Raw genomic sequence first — 18,765 nt, 5'->3', positions numbered from 1 at the left:
GAAGGCCATTACTCAGAGTATTTGGTGAATATCATTGATATTCTAGGAGACCAATACTCATGATATCATATGCGATATCAAACATTTTTGAGTAATTGGCGAATATCATGTATTTTGGGAGACCGATACTCATGATATCAAATGTGATATCAAAAACGTTTTGAGTATTTGGTGGATATCGAATGTCGATATTCTAGGAGACCAATACTCATGATATCAGATGTGATATCAAACCTTATTTGAGCATTTGGTCAATATCATGTGTTGATATTCTGGAAGACCAATACTCTTGATATCAAAATGTTGAATATCTTTTTATCAAAGATATTTTTATATTACATTGAGGTAATATATGGTCATGTGTTTATCCTCCCTAGCTAAGAGGGAATGCTAATGTTTTTTAGCTTCACTCGGATAAATTGTAGCATATATATATATACACACACATACATACAAACATATATATATACATACATACATACATACACATATACATACATACACCATCACCAAAGGATTCCCAAACTCTTTAAAACACTCTTTGACTTTCATACTTTTACGTTTAAGCATTTTCAACTTTCTATGCTTCCCCTCTTGATTTCTATAGACCTAACCAAGTCTGCCCATCAGGACTTGCTGGCTCTGACAATTTTGGCATATTTAATGAGTTTCACAAGACAAATGACCAAAAACTAAGACAAAAACAAAAATTCTAAACAAGAACTTATTACAAAAAGGAAAGGTCCTAACTAAATGGCCATTATAGAAACATTTTGTAAACAATTTAACAGAGCTTGGTCAATTATGGACAGCCAGCTCTAGGATGAACCAAAAACATGCAAAACCTTAACTATTGAGGTGATGCAACCAATAAGGCCACGAATTAACCACCAAAGAAATCAATGGACCAAGTAAAGATTGCCACCTCACACTAACATGCCCCCTTGAACTTGAATTAAGAACTTTAAAAAATGAAGGTGGTATTGCATAACATTCCCTCTTTATGATAACTATGAAGAAATCAAGATAAACGTTAGCCCAAAAAGAAGAGATGACAATGAATAACTGCAAAATATGCATGCCATCAAGCTATAAAGTTGCAAAAACAAAAACAAAACATCAACTTGAAAGCTTCAAGCAAGATGTGAGATGCTAGGGTTTAAAAAGAAGAGCAAACTTTTAATATATTTATATTATCTGTATGACACTCAATTCACTGCTTATCAATCAAAAACATGATATATTATTAGTATAGAAAATTTAACATGAACAAGTGGTACATGAACATTGTCAAATAATGTGAATGAAGATTCCTCAATTGCTAGATCGAAAGCCAAATTTCTGAATGAACAAAGAAACATGTTATCATGGAAGCTGCTTGAAGGCGTCTAAGTATTTTGTTAATATATTGAAGTCATACTTCAATATGTTTTTTAACAAAAGGTTTGAGGCTATTTTGGGGTTTGATTGTTCAAATTATAAGACTTTCCCAAAACAGGAGACCAGAATCCTGACTTAACTACCGAATGAGTCTTGTGAAACTCATTGAATATGCCAAAATTGTCAGAGCCAGCAGGTCCTGACAGGCAGACTTGGTTAGGTATATAGAAATCAAGAGGGGAAGCATAGAAAGTTGAAAATGCTTAAACGTAAAAGCAAGAAAGTCAAGAGTGTTTTAAAGAGTTTGGGAATCCTTTGGGGATGGTTAAAAACAATAAAATTATAAAACATGAAATGCACCATGATAGTCTGTGTGGTTCCTTTCAATGAAACACCACCAATGATAAAACTGTCTATAATCACTTGCTTAGGCAGCTCTATGCATAGTACATACACAGCTTTTTTTGGCAATAAACTGGTTATACTTAACACGTCACTCACAACACAAATTTGTTTGCTATGCAATGATGCAAAATAACATTTTTTGAGCACGTAGTGGGATATTAATCAAAAGGAGTGCTAATTTTACAAGTAGAATAGGTTTATTTATGATCTAGTTTAATAAGATTCATTCACTCAACACAACTCATTAGCCTAACTTATTCGGTCTATTTTATTTTCCTTACATGAGTGTCTTTTGCAACTAGCCAACAACTAATCTGTCACCAACGAAGTATTTAAGTTCACAGTTCTATGAAAAATTTACTATTTATAAATCGGTAAACTAATGTGACAAAATATGAGAAACATTTCAGGTCCCAGCCCTGGAAAATGTACCTTAGAACACATGTCCTCTGGTGAAGTGGGCTATCTGAGCTATCTAGGGATCGCAAAATGATCAATGGAAAAAATACACCTATTTCTGCCTGCAAAGCCAATTATTAGCACAGAATTACCTGCCTTATACTGAATCAAAATATGAAGGAAACAATATTCTTAAATGATCTTGAAAAAACAGTAATCAAATATGGTTCTCACTCAAAGATGATTATTTAAAAACACCAACTTCTTACCTTCAAACTTTCTCTGAAACGCAGTAACAAGACAGAGAAAATGCCTAAAGCAAACTGAAACAAATAGAAAAAGAAATTACTAAGTGAAAAAATGACAAGAACTAGAAATTAATAATTGACATTGTACATCAAGCAGGGCCATGACAAGAAATTATCTTCTCTAAAGACTGTAGATCTTGACAGAAAAACTACCTTTAGAAGCTAGAAACTACTGACCTGAAAAATTGTTGGATGTGAAGATACGCATGCCCTCAGCAATGCATATGAAAGGTGGGTTTTGACTGAATCGATAAAATGAAAATTTAAAGTAAACGAATGGTTCACACCCTCCAATAATCCCTGCAAATGAAACCAATTTCATTCAGTGCTGAATCTCAACTAAGTACTCGTAGAGTTTGCCAAAAGAATCATAAGATTTAAAAACAATTCTTTATGAATTATAATTTATATTGTTTTTAATTTACCCAATTTTTATGTTCAGTCCAAGTCCAAGTCAAAGATTGATTTGCTAAGTAAATGCCAAGTGCAAAACTTGACTCCGAGAATTATACTTTCACATAAATTTCCAACTTATTCAAAAACAAAAAAATGATGACAAATCCAAGAAGCAACCTGAAGCAGCTCAAGGGAAAGAAGCTTTGTTTTTGTAACAAGCTCATCAGTCTCTTCCTTCATAGACATCTACATTATCAATTTCCATATAGTTAGCATTTGCACTGTAGATGAATTCTAGTCAAACAACAATGAAACTGTATAACTGACACAATTGTAACTTGCTTCAATCCCCGTGTAAGCACAGTAAGTTAAAAGAACCCATGGATAGCAATCATCAAAGATTAACCTTGGGATTGTAAATAAAGATAGTATATAATCACACCTTACAGAGTGTACGAAAAACCAGTAAAGCATCTCGTTGTCCTATACTCATGCTTTCCAGATCAATGCCTCTATAAACAAGCACAATAAATAATAAGATTTCAAATGAAAACTAAATATTTCAAATATCTGCAGTTACAAATGCAATTGACCTACTATGGTTCAAGAAAATGCAAACTATTAAAGTAATATAGCTGCATGGTAATGAAGACAACATGGCAAAGCAATTTTTACCCTGATGCTCTCTTACTCTCTTCTGAATGGACAGCCTTGTCAAGAGCAGCCTCTAAGCCCTGGAAATAGCATTACACAAAATAAATGCTAACTAAACAACTCCAGTTAGACTAAATAATGGACAAGCTAAAGCCACTTTCATTTCTATCTAATAACAAATCAATCAAATTCAACCTTGATATCTGCACCTCCAGCAAGATGCTGCAATTCCTCTACAGATACAAGAGCTGCATCATTCACTCTGTCGATGGAGAGAGCATCACCTAGTGTTATAGCTCCTGCATCCTTTCCATCCTGATCAACAGAATCATCAGTCACAATTTCATGACTTTCTTGTTTTGAAAGTTCTGAGTTCGAATCAGTTTCCTGTGTAGGGAGAGCAGCTGAGGTAGCAAGAGGAGGATGCAACGTGTCTGCTATAGGAAGAGAAACACTGCCTGAAAGCTGTGCCAAAAAACTAAACCTCAAGATCCACTTGTGGAAAAACTCAGGTTAAAATTAAAAAGAACCTAAGCAGACATCCCACTCGTATTTTGAGTAAAAGCAAACACCTGTTCTTCAGATTCCATGTGCCTAAAGACAATGCTGATCATTTGAGTCAGCATAGCCTTTGCTGTAGCCTGATTTATTGCACTCTTGCTGCAGCAAACAAAGAATGTAAGTCTTTCAAGAGTTGGATATATAACTCCAATACAAAATCTACACATTTAAGATTGTGCTCAAATATTGTACAGCAGAGGCACAAACATGCTTTGAGAAATACAATTTACCTGTTAAGGGCAATATTATAGCATGTGCGAATCACACTCAACAGACAGTCTCCATGAACTGCAAGAAATTTATCATAAATATACTTGAACACTGGCAACCATTTTCTTAATGACTACTCTAAGATATGTGGTGATGCATTTTGTTCTCTATTTATGTACTCTGTTAAATAAAGCAAGCAACTGTAATCCCATACACATCAAACTCTAATCACCCCATAGAAATCATATAAGGGTATCAAGGAAATTACAGAAAAATTAATACCAAAGAGAGATCTTATTTCATGAGAGAAAAATATGCTGGATTTGAAAGCTGCACTTTCTTACAACAAAGCATATTTCAGGGTTCCTTTAGAAAATTGCAGACTCCCTTCTCTTGAAAATGTAAGGGAAATAAAAAGATAGACTATTATGAAACAAAATAAGCTAATTTACCAAAACATATCTCAACAAGAAAGTAACCAAGAATGCAAAATGATTTAAGTGGCAAAAAAATAGAAAAAAATGCTATCATGAGATGTCATGATTTTTCACTACAAAATAGAGCTATGAAGGGTCAATAAGTTCTGCAACCAAACCTATTGCATTATATTCCCGAGTTCAAATCTTCAGTGTTCAAATTAATTGAGAAAAGACAACAGTAGATTTCAGATACCTCTGAACTTTGCTGAAGCCACAGCAGTTAAAAGAACCTTCAGTACTTGAAGAACGGTGCTGCAATTCAATGTTGACAGCAATTTAGAGGATGGCATAAAACAATTTTTTAACATTTAATGGATTTATTTACAAACACAAAAGATGTGGAACCTTAAGAATATATTGCCAAAGATCTGAAATGGTATAAGAGGAAACTACCAATTTATCTTACCTGTCCAGTGCAGTATTGTCCACACAACCACAGACCAAATTTATGATGTCAGTAAATATTGCACCATTCTTGCCACCTTCAAGACCACAGTCACCTTCTAAATGTTCATATGATATCAGCTTCTGCAGATATCAAGGCATAATGTTTAAGATGGTTGGAATTCTTGAGCTCTTTAACACTGATCAAATAATGCTTTCCCTAATGGCTAACAATCTTTTAATCAGATATTTCATATTATTATTCAGTGATTTACCAGGTGATATGCTAGCACTCACAAATGTCACAATATTTTAATTTTTGCCTATTTTAGAATCAAATTGTCACGTGGACTCATAAAGAACCTATTGTGTGTTTTATTGGACTCAATCATTTGCAATTTTCAGCAATTTATTTAGTTTATATATTGTTAAAAAGAATCTCAAGGCCATGTTCCACTCTAAGGAAAATATAAGCATTTGAAATAATTTTTAAAAATTCAATATTATGATATACTGAGGATATCAATATCACCATTATTGTTACAGCAGATTGTTTTGTGAACAAAGAAGGAATGTACAGACAAAGGAAGTTGGAGTGACAATTGGAATATAGAATTATGTAGCTTGGATGATACAAGTGATCATGCAAACATTTAGTTTAGATCCATTTACTTCCAGACGTATCAAGAAAAACTGCAGACCCACCTAACTGAAAAAGAGCAATAGCTTTGCAGGAGAGTTCTTGCCAACAGGGTCCACAATTGCACAATCTTCATTGTGAAGATCGTAACGGACCATGTTCCAGAAGCAAAAGGAATCAGTGACAAATGGGAGTACTCCTCTATCATAGGTGCATAGAAAACAGAAATACTTACCCTTATTAACTAATACTACAAACTTATTCAGGAATGTAATTTGCATATTAACACCAAGTTGCAAGTGAGTTTTAACCAGTGTTCCGCAGGGGATGCATACCCACCAAAAAATCTCATGTCCCCTGTATGCAGATGCTTCCAAGTCTTGGGGACTTGGGATTAACGCACCCCCACTGCATGCACCTATGTTTCCAAGTCTTGGGGACTTCGAATTAACGCACCTCCACAGCACCACCACAGATAAGCAACCATTTATTTATGAGAATCAAGCATTTTGGTGCACCAAAACAACTTCTCACTTCTTTATAAAACCATCAAGACTACACACTACCTATTCAAGTTCTGATACATGTAGATAAGGATTTTGAATTGTTTGCCATCGCAGACATCAACATTGGAAGGAGAGTGAAATAACGTGTCGGAATGCAAATAGCTTGTGTGAAGCACTAACAGTCTAATAGCATTGATTTCAAATATTCGTCTGTATGATGATTAATTACTTACTCACAAAAGCTGCAGACAACAACCCTCACAGTAATTCAAATGGGTGCATTGGTTCAACGGCTCAGTCATAGACTCGTAGCCAATGTCTGTATCAATAAACTTTCCTTACATGCTTGCAGGAACACCATGGGAATCTGAAATCAATGTTCATTTGCTTATTCGGTTTGCTGACAAGATCTGATGCCACATATTTGAAAATGAAGAAACTTGCCACTTTATTGTCCTGAATCCACATAATAATTTCCATGTGACATTTATGGAAAGAACACATTTAACTCTTACCCTAGGCTAATTATTATATAGGCCAGGCACAAATATCACCCAATATAAAGCAATGAGAAACCATGAAGGCTGTTTTGAGAACAATGATGGAAAAGTCAATTTTAAAGTTAGGCCAAAAAATTTAAAATTGATCGAGTCATATGTGAGATTTGTTTCAACTGTAATCCAGCAAGTGATAGACGCTTAACTATTCATTTAATGTTACATGTCCGGCAAATTTTATTTTTTGTTCAAGAACTCCCATGTAATTTAAAGAAAATATGGGCAGCTTTTCAGTTAAATCAATTGGGTCTTTGATGTTTTTGAGTATATCAAGAGCTATTATGTCAGTGAGACAATTCTGGGCAAGAGTAAAGATCTATATGGTGGAATTTGCCAATTTGATGTAAAAATAGACAGCATTTTATGCTACAGGTATGTTCAGCTAAACTTTGAGCTTCAAAACATATTTACTGATTAGAGATTTTAAGTGTATATTAAAATTTCACTTTTAGTAATTTTAACATCAAACCAAATTCCTATAAGTATGGGCTTCAAATCTGAGATTTCGGACAACCATTTTTCCATCCCCAATCTCTCTCAAAAAATGATTTAGCTTATGCTGACTGACACCCAATAAGTCTTCTCCATCATGGATAACAATTGGAAAATCAATGTGTAACTGGGACAGGGAATCTATCCTTACCCAGATTTGGTCAAGTTTACTTGAACATTAGAATCTAGTTTTATATGGCCAACTGTGTTCAAAACAATATTGGCAGTTGGGTCTATTCTCAATGAGGCTAATCTTATCCAGTATATTTATCCCCAGTGTAAATCTGCTGCTTCTTTTCAACACCTTCTCTTGATTGCTAGAATGTCTGCAACATTTGATCCATGTTTCTTGGTAGATAATAATCTACAATTACTTGGTATGAGATTCCATTCAGTTTCATTAAAAAATGACAAAAAGAACAACACATTTTGGTTTGTTTTGTCTCGTTAAGTCTTTTGGCATTCCATGGGAAGTAGGATTGACAAAGTATTCCAAGGCAGAACGAAGTGTCGACTGAATATTTAAGCGATTTCATGCTTTTCTCTAACTGCATCTCTTAGTGGCTTCAAGTTTTTCTCTATCATTTTTCATGTTACAATGGTCCTCGAGATACCTAATGGCAGATTCTACATTTTGCTAGAAATAGGCCAAATGGGCCGACTGCATTGAAAAATAAAGGTAGAAGAGCAGAATGATGCCTAGATCTAGAAAGATATGGTGGATGACCTCATAACAGTGATTATAAAGTGTGAAAAAGAAAAATGTGTATAGTCATGGGTTCAAATCACCTGTTTTTGTTGGAGACAATTCAGGTAACATTTCCCAAAAGACAGAAGAAGCCATAGAGATCAAAAGTGGGCCTTGGTATAAAAGGGATGACAAGTGAAATGAAACTGCAAACATGTACAATGAACAGGAAACTTGCACCAGCATAAAAGATTGTGTGGCTTCCATTTGGCACTTGTGATATTGACGACTGTGGAAACAGAAATAATATCAAATGATGTTAAGAATGATTTAAAATAAGATGTTTAAAGTTGCTTTTGGACCTTGCTAAGATGCTTGCCCCTTTTGATACAATTCAAAATTCAATTTAGGTGGCTGTGTACACTTCGTATTCCACGCTTTTTCCCACTAATCATGTGTGTGCTAGATTATTCCTCACTGTTATTTAATTTTGTTCCAACAGTTTTGCAGTCTGTGTTGTAGTGCCTCTCGTGTTTGCAGTCTATACCTTGTTATGTTTTGATTCGAGAGATACTTGATACTCTTATTATATGTACTTTGAGATGACGTGAAGGTTAGATGTTATGCTTTGATTTCAGTACCACAGAGGCTTTATTGCTATGCTGTTCAGTTTATCATATTTGCATGTTGATGACATTTTGTGATGACAGTAGGTTTACGATGATATCTGATTATTTGGTATTTGGACATATTTTCTGATTATGTTATGTGATGGATTTTATGCTATGGTTATTTACTTCATTCTTGTCTATTTATGCATTATGCGAACGTGAGTGATGTAAATGGATTATTTAAGTATAAATGAATAAATGGCTAAATTAGTTATCTAATACATTTATTGCTTCGTCTATGATATTATATGCAATTGCACTTGATCGTGTGTTTTAGTGTGCAGGATTTATATCCCTAGCAATGGCACATGGAGTTAGTGATTCAACTATTCATATTTCACCAATGTCGTCCTTGTATGGTCAACGTATCCTTATTTTAATTGTTTAAATTAAACCTTTTGGTGATTATTAAATCCGAACTCATTTGCATTATGAGATAAGACCAGTGAGCGTGTCCATGCATTTAGAGGTTCACATTGTCGCAAAAGTTGTTAAGGGATTTTTTGTGATTTTGGGATTTTGGGCTTTAAATTTTATTGAATTTAATTTCTGGCAGCTTTGCCTTAGGTGAATTCCTATTACGAGGAATAACCTGTTTACATTTGGGTCGATTTGGAGTTTAGCTAGTCTAATTGGCTATTTGCCCTAATCGATTATTCAATTGAAAAGTGAATAAGAATGGAAAGGGGAATTTAATTCCTCACCTTTTCAATTTTGCAATTTAGAAATTGGAGAGCTTTTTCTGAAATCCATTTCTGAAGGATTGACCTTCTGTTCGTTGTGAGAGCTACGGGCGTGGGGTTTTGCGAGGACGGACTCATCGAATCCAACTCGGGGAGACCTTGCTTTGCCGTAGTTTTCGACACTATATGCAGGTTATTTATTTTACCTAGTTGTTTTCCGTTTTAGCCCTTTTGGCTATCAGGTAGGGTTTTCTTGTTTTCTTGTTTCTGCTTCGTTTCAACTTCTGTTTCTGGTAGCAGTTTGTTAGGAGGCTGAGAACTAGTGTTCCCCTCTATCTCTGTTTTTTGGTTCTATCCGATTGGTCGAGTATGAACATTTTCCCTATTTTCGGGATGGGGGTTTGGGGTTTCCCGCCATTTTCGCATACGGTGTTCGAACCCAAATTTTATTGGATTTTCGAAGTTTTTGTGCCCAAAGACCAAATGGGTTTTAATTTCGAAGTTTTCCAGTTTTGGGGGTTTTTACCTTGTTTTGTGTGCTGCCCTATTTTCTTGGGTTTTCTTGGCATGAGTTTGGTCGTGGACTTGGATCATCCGTTTGGATGTTAGTCAGACCATTGTTGCACTTTTAGGTTGCATTGGAATGCATGCCGCATCTGTCCTCCCGAAACCGTTTTCGATTAAGTGATATTTTATATTGTGTTCTCATCCAGTCCTTGTGTTATGATCTTCGTGATGGTGGTGCGCCACACACAAGTACATGCACGTACATCTGTCGGGTGACTTGCGAGTCCCGATCTTTAGTAGTACTTCCAGGAGTTGTGATCATTGGGGTTGGGTTGGGAATATGCATGCCTACGAGCACTCATCGTTGGATGAGCATGGGTAGGGTAGGGTAGCATATGGAGGGGGCTTCTATCTTGCAGCCTGGTGACCTTGTCCCATAGGGTTGGCAAAGGAAGTTTTAATCAAGTGATAACTAAAGAAAATATCGGGTGGTAATAAAACTTAAGATAATAAAATGTGTGTGCGTGGCCCTCTATTGAGGAGTTGAAACGCACAATCCAAGGTATCCGAGGTTGGGTTTGTCGATGCCAAGTGACTCTCCATGATGTCAGCCCCTACTTAGTAGCCCATTGAGTGTTTGACCAGGACCTATAGTTTATGCATTCTCTATGTTCTTGGTTTCAGCCATCATACTATCTGGTATGAGCGTTAGCCATGGATGTTTGCTTTATGTGTGTTTGTGATTGGATCATTATCTCCATCAACACGGCAGGAGTGGACCTACGGGTTCCACATGGCTGGGAGTAGCTACCTATATCACTGTTGGCAACCATTGTATAGAGACGGTCTACTATCCTAGTGCGACCATTGCTGGTGTTTTCACTTGGTACTCCGAGCTCCGAAGTATGCTTTCTTGTGATTTATGCTCTCATTGGAATGCTTGTATATCATGTTTAGATGATGTTAGTATTGACGCATTTCCTTATTATGATGTTTAGCATATGGTAGAGGATGAGTTTGATTTGTAAGATTATCTTATGCTTCACTTCTAGCATGTTAGATTTTCTTATTCTTATGTTGTAACACGTTTTAGTAGTGAAGTCCTCATAAGATAGCACCAACGATCTGGTCGATAGTTTGGGATGTTATGTGCAAGGGATGGCTAGGATCCACGATGGCCTTATGAAGTTATTACAATTAGGAGGAACTATGTACTTAGTTTGGTTGTTCCATTAATTGCGATGTTGCTTCAGTTTATAGCAAGGTTGTTTTTAGTACACTGCGATGTTTCCTTCTATACTTTCCCTTCACTGCTACGTTAGATGGTTAGATGCAATTTTTTTCTTATAGCTATTGTGTTCAAGTGCCTATACCTCGACTGTGGATCCAGTACTCCCCAGTGTGGAGGTTTTACGTTCTTGTTTTATCCCTTGATTCATCCTTAAGAGTTGTTCTTGCATTCCTGGGCGACCATGCATTAGCATTGGGCGATACTTTTAAGTATCACATGCCCAAAAGAGATTTATCGTGCGACCCCTAATTGTATCACACATCTTTTAGAGTAATGTCGTGTAATACTGGAAAGTATCGCACGCCCATTGAGGAAAGGTCATACAATACTAGTAAAGTATTGCGTGCCTTCCTAAGAAGTGTCGCCCAAACCTTGATTGTATCGCTCGCCTTCATTAGAAAGGTCGTACGATACTGGAAAGTATTGTACTATGCTGATTTAATGTATCGCCTAGGCTTTAGAAAAACCTGTCCGGGCAGACAGCGGGCACTTTTCAGTTTGTCTGGAAGTTTTCCGACGGTGTTTTGGATACCCTTTACGGTGTTCTCGAATACCTTGGGATTGCATTTCAAATTCGGTTTGTTTTCGAATTCATATTTGTTGCGTCCTTCCATGGTTAGTTGTTTTGGTTCAGGTAGTGACATTTGGAGATTCGTTGGTTGTCGGAATGGTGGTTAAGTCTTCCATTGCGATCTTTGAGATTCGAGTATGATGCTGTCATGTGCATTCATACTTGTCGAGAAAAAATTTATCTCAGCTTATATTTATCCTTGTTTCCAAGGATCTCCAGGTGAGGCATTACATGTGCTACCCATTTGACCCATATATATTGTAAACTTTTTTAGTAAGCTAATACTAACCATTTTTAGTAAACTAATACAAATATAATGTAAATGAGATACAAGGAACATTAGTGGGTTGAATATCTCTGCATCATATGTCCAGCTGCAGAATAGAAGGGGGCTTGGGGCCAGAAACAATATTCTTACCAAGACAATTCATATGAGTTTGGTACAGAAACCAAGACAGCAATTATATCAGCCAATACCACTAAATTCCTCTCTTCAATCCAAAGTAAGAGGATCCATTTCCCAACAGAAAAAACAGTAGGGACATGAAAACACTTTTCTTCCTTGGACGTCAACCTTAACATCTCTTTTGTGGAGGAAACAACGTTTCCCAAGAATTTTTTCTGGCTCTTGGTGTTCTGTTACTTTTCTCTGCTGATTTTCTATTGATTCCTATTTATTTGAAAGAATCACAAGTTAGAGAATGCCTTCTAAGATTTAACACTTCAAATAGTTCTTTAGTCCAGTTATCAGAAACTAAGACAGCAGGAATATTAGGCTGCACTCCTAAATTCCTTCCTTCAATCAAAAAGAAGTGGGTCCATTTCCCACAGAAAAACCAGTAGACACATGGCAACCCCTTTTCTTCCTTGGACTTCAACCATATGATCTCTCTTGTGGATAAAACATCATTTTAAGTTCCCATAATTTTCTGGCTCTTGGCATTCTGTTGCTTTTAACATTATCAGATTTGGCATTCTGTTGCTTTGCTTTGCTAATATCTATTGCTTGTTATTTATTTTAAAAAGTTAAAAGTTAGAGAATGCCTTCTAGATTTAACACTTCATATAATTTCTGAAGTCCTGTAAACTGTTTTTCTTCATCCATGGATATAACTTATGACTACATCTAATTAAACTTCCATAAAATAGCAACATAAGTCAATTAACCAAAGTAACACCCAAATTTATCACACCAAAATCAATGGATGAAAGTAAAATCATAGAGAATATTTACATGCAGACAGTCAAGAGCAGGTTCCACAAGTTTTGGATTCTTTGTCTCAAATGCAAGTCGAAGTGGCTGAAGAACAAGTTCTGAATCTGATCCTTCTATAGTATGACCAGCAGTAGACAGCCTTGCTGTAATTGCTTCACTTCCCCTCAAATTTTGAGGTGCACAATCTTCTCCACCAACAGCAGAGAGGTTTGATTGAGGAGTTCTAGTATCTGCTTCTTCTTGGACTGAAATTTCTCCATCCCCACCAACACCACTATCCTGAGGATGCAATCTGGAACAAAGCAGATAAAACAAAATTACAACCAATATAGAGAACAATTATTAAATCAATAGGATGCCAATATGTAGAAACAAAAAGATTTTAACCTATTCAGAAACACATGGTAGCAATTGAATCACAAGAAAGTTGGATCTAAAAAAGATACAAGGAAAGAAACATTTGAAAACACCAAAGACAGGCCTAAAACTTGCAGTGTTTTTCATACATTCTACACCATTCAAAAGGACACTCAAGTTGTCAGACTCCTGTTTAATATAAACAGAAAAAATTCTCAAGTTTCAACTGGCAATGCTACCATTGAAGAGTGCCTAATAATTATTTAAGAATAACATGTCCTTGAGATTATGGACCACTTTTTCTCCTTTAATTGATACAAGGTGAATTTTACATCCTCCACACAATTGAGATAGCTTAGTACCCTTCCATCACTTCTATAGACAGTGAGATCTTGGACCAGATGCAAACCAAATGAATATCCCACCTTCCCAATTCACAATGCACTTCAGGCATTAGTCTCAGCCCCCAAGACTGAAACCCAAAGGTCATTTGTAGCAAATGGGAAATCCCTCTCAGAGCTCTCATGGGCCTCGATAAGAAAAGACCTTGTGAAGTGACATAATCCTTGAAGGTATTTAAACAAGACCCCATGACACCATAGTGATTTTGACATGCAGTCAGGATGCCACCATCACTACTAATACCTAAGATGTAACTTAAATAGCAAGCACTTACGTCCTGAATCCTAGCATCGAGCTGGGATGAGAATCATAATAGATAGAAATTACAATTCTATATAGCTCACTTTTTATTTTTCAAAAAGAACAGCATATGTATACATTTGTTTGAAAGGAGAATAACCTCGATTTTGCCTTCAAGGCTTCTAAATGGTGTTTAATTGATTGAAATCAGATAACAAGAGAATAAGCTGCAGCTATCCATTCTTTATCAAGAAACATATTCTTCATGCCCCATATTTCACGCGAGCATGTAAAGCCAACATAAGGCATCGAAAGGCTTACAAAGTCCACAACTTGAAGCTTTCCATGATATTTGAACAACGAAAGAAGACTTCTTCCCTTAGGCTGCTTATCCCCATGATTTCCATTCAATGCTCTGTTGTCTGAGCTATTGGCATGCTGAAGTTTCCTTTCTTTAGGAATTCCCACTGCATAAGGATCTGTGTGTGTCTGACTTATATTTCGGTTACTAACAAACTAGAAAGGTGTTGAAGGTGTTGTTTCCCATCAACTGCATAGGCTTATGACTGGCTTTAGTTTGATAATATTTGGCTTCCGTTTGATAACAATACTGTTTCTCATATAACTGTTGTTAGAACAAAATCCCTGGCTCCATTTTCTCAAGCTATGGAATTTTCCCATAAAGTTGTTTGACAATAAGAAACACTAGTAATTTCAAAAACATACCAGAAAATGGCACGAGAGGGTCAATATTGACAAAAAAAATATGAGAGTCAATCTCAATGAGATGTTTCAAACAACAATTGTATCAAAAACATCAATTTGGACTGAGCGAAAGTCAAAGAGTGTCAATACAGACAAAAGTTAATGATACATTCAGATCTGCAACAAGTTTCAATGGAAATCCTTACTTTGTATCCATGCACAACATTACATCATTGAAATGTTTGCTCTTTATCCTGAAAGAGGGCCAAGCAGAAACATTATAAACAAGGAAAATTAGTGTGCAATTGGGACCCTGTTCCTGTTGGTGCACAAGATTTTGTGGTGTCCATTCATGTCATGTGCCCTTCTCAGCTCTAGATAGATGGGTGCCAATTTAATCTATCTCCACATCCGGATAGATTAATAATATTTTTTTTGGCAGGATGTCTACCAATCACAACAGGAGTTTAATTTAATTTACTTCTCAAAGTGAAAGGAATTAAGTCATTTTAATGTTATAAGTTATTTACTTTATAAAATAACTTTAAGTGACTACAGGACGAAAATGAAGTTTAATCCCACATTCCTTCCTCCTTGTGTTTTCCCTAACTTCGAGGCTATAAAAAGGAGCTTACATTGGGATTATCAACACACGAGAGAATTTATGAACTAAAATATTCTGAGTCCTAGTTGCTTTAATGTGACTGGTCTAAGAACTGAGAGGACGAAAACCCTTCAGTTTGGAAAGAATTAATGAATTTGAACGTCACCCCAATATTCCTTCTAATTCAGAAATCTACAGGTTGGGCAGAAAATAGGCAAGTAGTAGTAGAAGTGCAGGAGAAACCAAGATGTTGAGGTAAGGGCACACTAAGCTAGCTATCATTCAGTATTTTGTATTGCTGGGTTGAAACACAGTCTGCGTGAGGGAATGGTATTAATGCCGTGGTCTTCATGAAGTAACTGTGGGAGTTTGGAGTGTCACCAGGAGAGAGCGACATCGATTCCTTATTATATCTGAGTCTGTACGCAGTTTTTATACCACCACATTCAGGTATTTCTGGCCGGAATAGCACAGTATAGATATGACGGGTTAGCAGTGATTTATCTGGCGTAAACATCAAGGGTTAGCTGCAAGTTGAAGGACCTCCCAGGTGTTTACTCATCACTTGGTAAACTGGAAGTTAGTGCTATGTATTGAATCTGTTTCGGGCTGCATTACATAACTTTCAGACCAGGTCTATATTCGGGTTGGAAACTATTGTCAAACTATTATCATACCGTATGAAGGGCATACTCAAATTTTGGGAGGCAGTCGCAGGGTATATCAAGACGCTCACCTTGGACCATATTGCAACCTGCGGCCAGTATTGCAGTCTCAAACATTACCCAGACTGGCATGCATCCTGTACCAGTTTATGGTTGGCTACAGCATTATGGAGTGATTCATATTCCAGTATAACTCACGGTATGTAGTATCTGTTGCTATCATTCACGGATATACAAATGTGATAGAGTATTATGTTCAGAAATACTTGAACGTTGGCATATATATATGCATTATTAAACTCCTTGCTGCAGTATTTGTATCTATTGAACTCCACTTGGGTATTTGAATGAAGAACTCGGTTATTTGAGTGATTATGAGTGTTCTGCTATAAATTATTTCCATCAGTTTTCAGCAGTAGTATAACAGTGTCAGATTTCATGTGGACTTAGTTCAAGACAACTGTTTGACGTAATTACTCTGAGTTCAAAAACCTGTATTTTGTTTTCAAAAACCTGTATTTTGTTTTCAAAATCCAGCTAAGGTTATTACAGTGCATACATGAGAACCGTTTGACGAAATTAGTTCCTCAGTTATCCACCAGCATTTGACACCAAATATAAGGATAGCATATTACAATTCACGGATCTTCTCGGTGTCCAGATTTTCTGGCTATACCTAGCAAAACCTTTATTTAGTGGGTGTGATCCCCAATAGGACCCTCAATTTACCAATCAAAAAGAGAAGAAGAAAATTAGACTGAACAAAAAAGATCAAAAGCAAAGAGGGATCTAGCTCATGCCACCTCCTGCATGTATTTTCAACATCTTTCTTGGGTCCAAAGCAAGATTCCATTTCCTTACCACCCCTACCTATAAAAAGCTAGTGTACCTAACCTGTCCCCAAATTGAGGACATGTAATGTGCCCTTTCCGAAATAAGATTTAATAACAAACAGAAAATTATAATATAAGAGAATAAAAATAAACTTTAAATTATAAATATAAAAGAATAGAATTGAACATATCTAAAATTTAGTTGAGTTTAATGAATGATCAAAAGGCATGTGATGAAAGGTTGTGACTCCCTTAAACATGGGATATAACAGGGAGAAGAAACCTTCATTGAAAGGTAGAGAGGAAAGAGGACAAAAAGGAAGGTGTGATAGAGAAGAGCATAAGGAAGTGAATCTTTCAAAAGGCAAAAGTTATGAGGGGTTCTGACTATAAAAAAGGATGGTAATTATGAAAGATTTGCACTCACCCAAGGGGTAGATATGATGAAGGGTTGTGACTCTCTCAAAAGGCTGTAATATGAAAGGTTGTGACTCTTTCAAAGGGCAGCTATGATGAAGGGTCATCACTCTTTCAAGGGTTATAATTATGAAGGGTTGTGACTCTTTCAAACAGCAGGAATGATGAAGGGTTGTGACTCATTCAAGGAGTGGTAACTGTGGAAGGTCTTGATTCTTACCAAGGAGAATACATGATGAAGAGGTGTAAGGTGTGACCTCTCCCTCGCACTAGAAGATATAAAGGGGAGAAGAAGGTTTCATTTGAGGACGATGCAAGGGAGATTAAATTGAGGTAAAAATGTATTCTTCTTAAAGGAAACAATGAAAAGAAGTGACTCAATTCTTATGGAAGCAAGTAACCCTTTCAAAAAAAAAGTTTAAAGGAGAAATTATTCCAAGCATTCAAAGGATTTCTATATCATCACTCACTAAGACATCAAATCAGCACTCCCTCAATCATCACTCTGAATTCTAGATATTGTTTAATAAAATCCACAATAAGTAATTTCCAACCCCAGAGCACGCAAGCCTTTATCCAACTAACTTCTCAAGCTCTACAGTGAAAAAGGTTAGATCTCCTTTCAACTAGATTGTCCATCCTTCAACTGTTAAATCTAATCAAAATTTAAGCACAAAATTGAAGGATTGACTTGGGTGCCAAATATACTTTTCACAATTATATTGAAATTAAAACCCAAGGTGTCTCCTTTCCACTTGATTGTCCATCCTTCAACTATTAAATCTAATCAAAATTTAATCACAAAATTAAAGAATTGACTTGGGTGCCAGATATACATTTCGCAATTATATTGAAATTAAACCCAAGGTGAGAGAAAACCTGAAATAAATACAAGCTCATATTTATTATCATTAGTTGGTATTGGTCAAGGTTCTAAGGTTTACTAAAACATCTCACAACTTATGTCCCTCCAAGTATTTCCCTTACCTCTACCTTCTAATGAAATCCTCTATTCCTCTCAATCCTTGTTTAACTAAAGACCAACATGGATTTTGTGATACAAGGCTTGGGTTTTTCCTTCATCTCTATCAACCTTAAGGGCTTCAAATATGTTCACAATCAGACCTAAGAGGAAATATCGAGTAGGGCACTCTCCAATATATTATCAAAGCCCCTCTCGTTCTCTCTTGAGGTGGCTCCCCCAACTCATGTGAGGTTGTCCTCTACTCTGACCATGCATTAATTGCATCAAGAAGTGCTTCATGGGGGAAGCTCCATCAGAGATTGCAAAAATGTGGTCATTCACTCAACTCAAAAGGAAGAAATTAGAGCCCACTCATTCGAGGAAATCATCGTTGGAGACCCGCTACTACTCAAAGGCATTCGATTTGTGATTCAAACTTGCAAAGGAGGTAAGTGCACCACTGCCTCGTCGTTTACTGTTAAGCCCAACGCCTAGATGGCCATGGCTATTGAGGGAGAGAGAAATAGTCTTAGGAACTATGTTGTGTTCCTCACACCTCATGATTGTGCTAAGGTTCCTT

The 18,765-nt window shown here is 36.3% G+C and overlaps 1 protein-coding gene across 1 annotated transcript in view; it reads right to left on the bottom strand.

Annotated features, from left to right (window-relative positions):
• The window catches only part of ATMIN7 (HOPM interactor 7), a 114,348-nt gene that overhangs the window by 73,605 nt on the left and 21,978 nt on the right, over positions 1 to 18,765 (bottom strand). The window contains exons 4-15 of the mRNA XM_089814033.1: positions 13,017 to 13,290; positions 5,199 to 5,320; positions 4,986 to 5,044; positions 4,334 to 4,391; positions 4,115 to 4,202; positions 3,738 to 4,007; positions 3,564 to 3,622; positions 3,331 to 3,400; positions 3,066 to 3,134; positions 2,670 to 2,792; positions 2,454 to 2,507; positions 2,218 to 2,306 (exon numbers count right to left, since the gene is read on the bottom strand). Coding sequence (XP_089670159.1) covers positions 2,218 to 2,306; positions 2,454 to 2,507; positions 2,670 to 2,792; positions 3,066 to 3,134; positions 3,331 to 3,400; positions 3,564 to 3,622; positions 3,738 to 4,007; positions 4,115 to 4,202; positions 4,334 to 4,391; positions 4,986 to 5,044; positions 5,199 to 5,320; positions 13,017 to 13,290 — 1,335 coding nt within the window. The remainder of the gene's footprint in view (positions 1 to 2,217; positions 2,307 to 2,453; positions 2,508 to 2,669; positions 2,793 to 3,065; positions 3,135 to 3,330; positions 3,401 to 3,563; positions 3,623 to 3,737; positions 4,008 to 4,114; positions 4,203 to 4,333; positions 4,392 to 4,985; positions 5,045 to 5,198; positions 5,321 to 13,016; positions 13,291 to 18,765) is intronic.

The sequence above is a fragment of the Cupressus sempervirens genome, chromosome 2 (assembly GCF_028749045.1).
Source record: "Cupressus sempervirens isolate cs-2001-9-10 chromosome 2, ASM2874904v1, whole genome shotgun sequence".
Taxonomy (NCBI): domain Eukaryota; kingdom Viridiplantae; phylum Streptophyta; class Pinopsida; order Cupressales; family Cupressaceae; genus Cupressus; species Cupressus sempervirens.
The sequence above is the reverse complement of the archived record's forward strand: the minus strand, read 5'-3'. Positions and strand labels throughout refer to the sequence as shown.